General features: G+C 53.1%; 3 protein-coding genes across 3 annotated transcripts; 2 read left to right on the plus strand and 1 right to left on the minus strand.

Annotated features, from left to right (window-relative positions):
* Positions 1-930: 930 nt before the first annotated feature.
* On the minus strand, positions 931-4,072 carry VDBG_04538 (glucan endo-1,3-alpha-glucosidase agn1; the record flags this gene model as incomplete). Its single annotated transcript, XM_003004886.1, has 2 exons — positions 931-3,927; positions 3,989-4,072. The coding sequence occupies 2 exons, from the start codon at positions 4,070-4,072 to the stop codon at positions 931-933; spliced, it is 3,081 nt and encodes a 1,026-aa protein (XP_003004932.1).
* Positions 4,073-5,982: 1,910 nt separating this feature from the next.
* Positions 5,983-6,480, plus strand: VDBG_04539 (hypothetical protein; the record flags this gene model as incomplete). Its single annotated transcript, XM_003004887.1, has 2 exons — positions 5,983-6,038; positions 6,123-6,480. The coding sequence occupies 2 exons, from the start codon at positions 5,983-5,985 to the stop codon at positions 6,478-6,480; spliced, it is 414 nt and encodes a 137-aa protein (XP_003004933.1).
* A 1,711-nt stretch (positions 6,481-8,191) lies between these two features.
* VDBG_04540 (predicted protein) lies at positions 8,192-8,530 on the plus strand (the record flags this gene model as incomplete). Its single annotated transcript, XM_003004888.1, has 1 exon — positions 8,192-8,530. One exon carries the CDS (start codon positions 8,192-8,194, stop codon positions 8,528-8,530), a length of 339 nt encoding a protein of 112 aa, XP_003004934.1.
* Between the last annotated feature and the right edge of the window lie 275 nt (positions 8,531-8,805).

Genomic DNA, 8,805 nt, shown 5'->3' on the forward strand with positions numbered 1-8,805 from the left:
CCGACCTACACGGTACGTAGGTAAGGATGGTCGGGATACGCAGGGCGTCCCAGAAGAAGGGTCGTATCCATCCGTATCGCCACGGCTGATAACCTTAATTCGGTTACCATCCGGCCACTGACCACGCTGGCGACACGTTTCATTGTCTTTGCCACGCCCGCGGTTTGCTGCGCAGGGCGCATTCGGCTGTTCTGTCTGGACTGCATCTTCAAAACGGAACGATTCTTTGCCCCCCCCCTGGAGCTCGGCGGCGAGACATACTCCACGTTGGAGGCGTAGTAGGTTGTAATGGTATGAGAAAAGCACAAGTACTTGATATCTGAAAAATATAGATCTAGTAGCCCATCGTTTTATCATCAGCTACACTGTGTTACAAGCTTTTATGTATCATGTCTTCAGTCCTAAAACTTCACAATATATGGAGAGTAAACCATGAGTGAACTCACAAAATGATAGTATGCTAGCGATCATTGGGCTTGTTCGATAATTCTAGACTCATTCGTGCTTATAGCACTCAAGTACACTAGCTCCTCAAAAGCATGCACTATTGTGATTGCTTAATCTTTGCTGCTAGACTATAATTATACCTTTAGTTTAATGAGTGTTATATTGCCGTACTCGTTATTTGAATGGAGATGCACCTCCACAGAGGAGTTCTCGTCAGTACATTGACATGCTGACAAGATTTTCCTGTCTATTTTTTCATGTATAACTCCCTGGACAATAGAGCATGCGCGGCTACCGGAACATCCTGTACCCATGTCATAGTGAATCACGCGCTTCAGTATTGGTGATGATTCGCTTTCTCTTCACAACCATATGCAGGCTACTCGTGAGAAGCTCTATTGAGAATTGATTCTTGAGAAATATTGATTCTTTCAACAACTAGGCACTACAGACTTAATCGCCCCTATAGCATGTACCTAATCTTTAGTTCTTCTTACAAGCCCCAGAAACAATATTGTTAACGTGAGGGTTGTACAACTTGAACTGCTTGCCCATGTTGTTCACCGTAGGTGCGTCCATCAGACTCTTCATCTGGGACATTTGATTGACATTGTCTGGAGACCGCCCACTGCCAGCCACATCGAGGACCATCATAGCGATGGCGACTGGCGCAGAGTCGGGGTTCTCAATGACATCCTTGAGTGTCAGAGCAGTACTGCCGCCTGCTTCGATGGCATGGACGAGACGAGCTGCCATGAGGCCGGCGCGGCCTGCCTGGCCTACAATGACGCCTACCAAGGGCAGGACCATGAGGATGGACTCAATGATGAGCATGATGAGATCCTTCTTCTTGGCGTCGTTGACCTTCTTCGCAATATCCTTGATCTCTTTCATGCTCCCGATGGCATCGCCAACCATAAAGACGGGGACGGCCAGGACATCGAAAAGCTCTGTGGGTGAACCGTGCCAGATGTCTGCACCAATGTCTAGCGAGCTGGAAGACAGAGCCTCGTGCAGTGAGTTGACGCCTTCGAAAGCCTTTCCGACAAGGTCCTTGGGGTTTGGAACGACCATGTTTTCCCTGGGAACAGGATAGCCGTACTCGGCCCTGAAGCCGCGATTGCAAAACTGGTCACCGGGGCTGAGACACGGCGGGGTTGTCGAAACTGTGTCAAATGTAACCCACTCAGGGTCGACACCTGCTTCTTCCAGGGTAGCGTTGAAACCGGCGGCATCGATCAGGTCGAACCAGAAAGAGCGGAACAGCTGCGGGCCCCAGAAGCGGTCGTCGCCGGTGCACGATATCTCACGAGCTCGATGCTTCTGGTTTTCGTTGACGCCGTCGTCGAATCGCCAGCACTTGAAGAATTTGGTAGCCACGCCGTCCTTCTCAGTCATGATCTTGGAGATGGCAGGCTCAACAGCGTCGCGAATGTATTGCTCGTACGTGGGCCAGGCATCGTCATAGCCTGACTTGACACCTTCGTACTCGGTCTCCCAGCCTTCCAGCATGTTTGCAAGGACATTAAGTCCGTGGTAAGAAGCGCAATCCGGCTCCATGTTGCTGGCTTGGCCGGCGAGTGCTTCCAGGCTTGCGTAGTCTGTTTGGTAGTAACAAGGCCTGTAGCTCAGTGCACAGCCGCCGGCGCAGAAACTGTCCTCCGATTTGCACAACAACTGTGGACAAACGCCCCAGCCGCAAGTGTAGCGGCACAAGAGACGGATTCCAATGAGACTCCAGCCAAAATCAGGTTTGTCACCAGTGAAAGTGTCAGGCTTCGGAAGAACGAGTGCTCCAGTTTTGTCGCAGATGCAGGCGTCAATGGGGCAATAACCATGCTTGCAGCCAAAGGAGCAGATCTGCTCGAGAGCCCGAAGAGCATGCTCGCTGCTGACAGCGGCCGGATTCGCCCTTCCGCTTGTGCACGAGCTGGGTGTGAAAGGCGAGACGCTTGAAACAATGGGAGTCAACTTGACCCTGCCGCAGTACTTCGGAGGACAGTACTCGTAACTACAGGCCACAGCACATAGGCCATCGTAGTTAGTGTCTCGATTTGCAGCAGGATAGCCCGGTGGACCGCGAACGATATTGCCCCCCTGCAGTGGACCATACTTGAGACACATGCAGGCTTCGACAGGACAATAGTTGTACTTGCAAGTATACTTGCAGAGATCCGCAAACTCTCCAATGCCAGTGCCTTCAATGCAAGTTGCGTCTTTGATGTTGATAGGGGGACTGCGAGCCGCAATCGAGGCGCCCCAGCCAAGATAAATCACAGGGTTGAAGTTGTAGTATCCTTCTTGACACTCGCCTATGGGCTTGGCACCTGTTGCGCTGGCGACGAGGCCGCCATTTCTTCGAATGTCGACACGAACAGCACCCAAAGCGGAGGTGTGTACGAAGCCAGTGTAGATACCTACACCGCCATGGGGTTCGAATCGCCAGGATGGTTTGAAGGTCTGGCCGCCAATCGTCACCTCGGCCGTGGCATTCGAACCTAGCTGGGCTGCAAAGAATACACCGTCTTTGAGACCCTCTGTCCATTTACCCTCAGGCTGCATGTGTGTTGCCGTGTACGCCGTCGTGCCCCCATCATTACAACCAGAGGCGACGGACTGCTGTCGATACCACATCATCACACCCTCCTGTGTGATAGTCCCTGTACCGGTTTTGTAGAGGCTGATCGCGTATGGCAGGAATGCCCGCCAAGCGCCGTGCTCAATGCCCTTGACGTAGTTGAACGGGGCTTTCCCGTCATCAAGGGCCACCAGCGACGCATCTCCGCGAATAGGTCCAATGTAATGGGACTCGCCGTAGTCGTTCCAAGAGATGATCTGAATCCATTCGGGTTGGACATGTAGCGCCTGTGCCCAGCGGTCGAACCAAAGCGTCTCACCACGCCATAGCCAGTTCTTGTCGTACTTGGGTAAATTGGTGTAGAACCAAGGCGAAACAGGCATCATGTACGGCTTGTTGCCCAATGCCCTTCGATACGATGCGTCGATGTATGTGTCCTTGGACCAATTGGGGTGGTTCGGCCACGCCGCCCAGTTGAAGAGACCATCCGCAACGCCGTTGGCTAGCTTGCTGGCGGGTTCGGCGCCTTTGGACGACCAGTCTGGTACGAAAAAACAAGGAACCTGCGCCTTGATGCTAATCCAGTCGCTGGCTTGATCGGGACCCTCAAAGGTAGATACCAGAGGAAGGCCATTATGCATAAAGTGTGCACTGTCGCCAGCGTATTGACGGAGAAGATCGAGGACTTCCCCTGCCGGCCACGGTCCACGGCCTGCATAGTCGAAAGAGAAGAGGAGCTTGAAGTTCTTGACCCTCGCTGCAGCAAATGCGTTCTTGATTTGATCGGCGTTCATTTTCTCGCCGCGAGCAATGTTAAGTGCGAAGGCATCGATGCGTGACGCCTTGGCGAGTTCCATTTCTGTCTCCCATAGAGCCTGGTTATACGAAGCTGTGTTTCCAACCTATGGCGGAGTGTTTAGCTGTAGCTCACTCATGGATAGATGGGAAATATTCATCACTGACCATGAAGTGGGCGAACACAGCCTTAGCATCGCCATGACATGCCAGCAGCGTAATGCTGTACAATATGAATGTGATGATCCGCATCATGAATGTGAGAGATCAATGTTGAAAGCAAAGAATGTGTTGGAAGAATGAGCTGTGTCCCAGGCATGGGGGCTTGCACGTCCTGCTTCACTTTATAAGAGTTTGATGTCCATTAGTGGGATCATTCACTTGCGATCGGCAATGTCATCCTTGACTCCCACCATGCATGCGTTGACGAATACGATCGACTTTAGGGATCTTGAGGTCGCTTGCAGTAACATGCAAAAAATCTCCTTCTCGACTCAATCAGACACGGAACTGAACCAGGACTCGCCGAGAAAGCCAAATTAGGATTTGAAAGCCGAAGCGATTACTCCCACCCATCATGAGGTCGTCAGGCTTTCCTGACGTCTAAAGCGTTCTCCGTGTTGTCAGTCCCCGCGGCAAATGCAGAATAGATGTCGAGCCTTGAGGCTGGATCATTCTGGACTTTTGACGATTTGGACCCTGCAGCTAGCCAAGCCTCATACTTAATTAAAATATGCAGCCACACGAAGAATGTTGCTTGAACCCACCAGCGCGATTGGGCCGGTTAAAAAGGGGTCCTGGACCCTTAAGGGTCCTTCTCCGCCGCAACTCAGGAACTTTTGTAACTCAGGAACTTTTGGAAATGAGATATCTTTGCGCTTGCATCAACAGTAGTACCGAGGCTCCCATGGTTCCAATCGAAGAAACCGGGCAAGGAAGTTTTGTTGGGCGGGAAAATAGAAACCAAGGATACTAACATGAGCATTGGGACCGAACTTTCCGCTTCAGGTAACTATCATCCGAGGCGAAGCCATTGGAGACGGTTCTAGAGCAGAGCGTTCCTGACCGCCGGAAGGCACAACACCGCAAGTAGAATCAGCACCCGAGCCCGGCATAATTTCCATCCCATCTCTGAGAACGAGAACGCCGTGAGGTCGTTATTGGACCATAATTTCGCTCGATTTCTTTTAAAGAGTCGACATGGCCCACTCGGAGTGAAGCGATGGGCAGCTGGGTTGCTGCTCGCTTTCTTTGTGCCTCAGTAGATCTGATCCTTACTCGATTGGTGGACCTACTGAACCCTCACCTTTACGCCGATCATCGGTACTGGTGTTGAATGAGGTGACAAGCTCCGAATACGCAGCTGAGAGAATACGCAGTCACTATGCTGGCCTACGATACTCTCATTCTCGGCTTAGGCCTCTTTGCCGGACTTGCTGGAGCTGTGGGCGAGTCAAAAGGCGGCGAACTATACTTCATGTACAAGGCATACCGCAGTAAGTTGACTAATATAATCTTGCCTAAGTTCTCCGTTTCCCATCCCCGCACTTGATACACACAAATGCTCCTGGCCTACCGACTCAATGTGTACACTCAACCCTTCTAATGGAAGCAACAATTTCGAAAGACGCAAGATGCACTAACAAAGCCATGTAGTGGACGTCGAAGTGAGTTGGGCTACCAGACCCGCGGGGTCAGCTGACCCCAAGCCATGGTCCCTAGGTCACAAGTGCGACTCGTGGCCCGAAGACTTCAAAAACGATGCTGAGTACCAGCAATCGATTACTCAAGGAAGACAGGGATGTAATCTCCTTGGGTTCATGAGACAGTTTTCCACGCGCAGCCTCACCGGAGATTCCCTCACAGCAGCTCGTGTGAAAGTCACTGATCCTTGGAACCCAACCTTGGACCAGCTATTTGACGTTGGCGAATGGGGAAGATCGAAAAATGATGATAAGTTCATCTACTCAAAGCTGAACTTGAAAGATGTCATGGGCAAGGCCAAGCCTGCGGAGTTCTGGTACCCAGACCCCGATAGCGAAACACCAAAGTTGATACAAGGCGACCGGTACAGCTTCGAAAACTCGCTGGCATCGACAGGGTTCATTGCTCAACACCAGATGACCCGCCAATCTACCATTGCAGCGCCTTACATCACAGATATGATTGAGGGCTTGAAGTGGGCCAACCATGGACGCCGCAAGGAGGAAGCTGATCGGTAAGTGGCCTTGACCTCAGATCACCACAGACTTATTGCACGAATGTAACAATAGTCGTCGAGGACTCTCATAAATACTAACAGCCACGTCAGAATGGTTCAAGACTACATAAAGGCAGTCAAGAAAATCAACCCTCAAGCTAGCGACAAGTGGGTGATAACCAAGCCAACCAAAGCGGTCAGACCGCCAGCCAAAATCGGCAGCTGGGGGGAGCTCGATACCAAGGAGAGCTACAAGGCAATGAAAATCTCGAAAGATGGACGGGCTGCTATTAAGGAGCTCAACAAGACCTACGTCAAGGACTACAGAAATGATGGTTCAGAAGAATCCCATGCAAGGGTCATCGCGTACACAAAGAATGTCCGGGATCAGCTCATCGCAGCAACACGGCCGCCTTGCACCGGCAGTTGCGGCATTTGTCACCCAAGCAATGCTCTGTAACGCCTGAACTATGGTGGTCTCAGTTGCCAGGAGAGCCTCGCAATGAAACCGCTGAGTTCATTGTATCGACATTAAACAGAAAACTTGGTGTTGTAGCGTAGAACGACCTTTGGCGAATGCAGGATGTGTGTGATTCCTGGAATTTGACGGACTTCGTGGACAATAAGCATAGACATCTCCTTTTACCTGCCATGTCAAAGCTCTAGGGAATTAACATACGTTACGACTTTAACACTGAGCGGCATCGACTGTGACTGGTAATTCTATATCAGGTATTTAAAAGATGAGAGAGTTTGACATCAATGCTTTCGGCAAATTTTCCGAGCATTCATACTCACAAGTTGACTCAACTAAATGTGCATCATGCGGGACGCTGAGGTCGCAAGACAGGAGTGGAGTTGTTGTGCGTGTCTCTGCAGTTTAGAGGAACAGATCCTGCAACAAGAATTGCATGTGAGGTACATAGGCAGCAATATGATTCAACCCGAGGTTCCTGATGCCATCTTGGCAGGCTGAGATCAGTTTCAGTTGTCCAGCCGCTCAACGGCAGAAGCCTCATACATTGTCAGATTTTGTTTGCCGCATTTCGTGGACAGAGACAGGGGTTAAATCAAACGGCTCGATGCGGCTGTTAATACCACCGTGAGGCACTTCGGCCTCTGCGTATGATATACTAACCTGTCACCGGCTCCATAAGAAATGACCAAGAGATACTGACATTGACGTACTCTCATGTTCTCCAGACTGTTGTGCCGTTTTGAGGCGCTGTCTGTTTTTGGATTGAGGAGCCAATGGATGACCATGAGGCTGATCAGCGCTCTCTGACAGACGGCGCTAACGTGATTGGGCTATCAGTGGCGGAAGGTCGAAAAAGGGACTCGGCATCTTTCGACCAAGTCCAATGTCTTCTTCACTTCTGCCCAAAGGGTTACAAATGTATTGTTGCCCGGCGCTTTCGGCTTCGGGCATGGGAATCCACCCACACGACCGTCTTGACACCCCGATGCACGCCAAAAGCAAGTCATAGGCGGGACGGGGGACTTGAAGGCTCGCATTTCCCCCGCCTTGGCAATCGCCAATGGGAGGGCCGGCTCATCTCTAGGCCGCGTGGCGATATCTTGCCTTGCCGCCTCCTGCCAGCCTGTTCGACAGCATTCTGGCCACTTCCGACAGTGTGAGTGCCTGTGGCAATGACTGGCGCGATCGAGATACGCAAGTGTGTTTTGGCCTCGCCTGACCTACGCGTTCACTCCTCTCTTGTGTGCTAGGCCACGCATCTTGCCTGCCTGATTCTTTCTGCCTAATTGGTGTGCTGGATGGCTGCCTCTCTTGTGTGATGCCGCCACTGGCCATTTGGGGCATATATATCCATCCGTCAATATGTTTGATTCAGTGGTTCCTGGTCTCTGCAGCTTCTCTGCTTCTCAACTTCATCATATCGTCCTTCACAGCCCCAAGAGTCTCAATCGTCTTTTTTGAATCACTGCAGCAATCATGTCCTGGAACAACAACGGCCACCCGTTCTACTCTTATCCCGGGAATTGGGACAACCACCAGTTCTTCAACGCCATGCCCGGGTTTGGCATCGACCACGCCGATCAGTCCAACTCCAATGATCAGGGACCTCACCCGTGGGCCCAGAATATTCAGAGCATGCTGAACGCCTTCCCCTTCGGACCCGGACCCGGCGGTCCTCGTCGCGGCTTCGGCCATGGCGGGCACGGCGGTCGAGGCGGCTGGCGCGGACGCCGCGGACGCCACGATCACCACCGTGGTGGGCCACCGCCTCCACCTCCGCCCCACGATGGCCCGCCCGCAGACGACCCCGTGGCCGACCCCGACACCTCCGTCCCAGAACCCGACCACCACCCGCGCGGTCCGCCTGCCCCGCCCCACCACGGCCGCCGCAGCCGCCACCACAGCCCGCCCCCTCCTCCTCCTGCCGGCGGCCACGGCCCCATGCCGCACCACCAGCACCCCCGCGGCCCCCCTCCCCCCTACGCCAACCACCCCTTCGCCCAGTTCCTCTCCTCCATCCTGCCCGACCTGACCGCCAACGCCGACACGACAGCGCGCCAGCAGGCAGGCGGAGAAGAGGACGAAGCCCCCTTCGCCCCGCCCCTCGACCTCTTCTCCACCGCGCAGGCCTACACCCTCCACGTCGCCCTACCCCGGCGCCAAGAAGCAGGACATTGGCGTCGACTGGGACGCCGACCGTTCGACCCTCCGCATTCGCCGGCGGTCTCCATCGGGCCTGGCCGGATTCGCATCTCCTCCGAGCCTCTGCTGGCCCTCGCACGTCGAAGGGTCGGGTCGGCTTTTTTC

Source organism: Verticillium alfalfae, genomic scaffold (genome assembly GCF_000150825.1).
Source record: "Verticillium alfalfae VaMs.102 supercont1.5 genomic scaffold, whole genome shotgun sequence".
Lineage (NCBI taxonomy): Eukaryota > Fungi > Ascomycota > Sordariomycetes > Glomerellales > Plectosphaerellaceae > Verticillium > Verticillium alfalfae.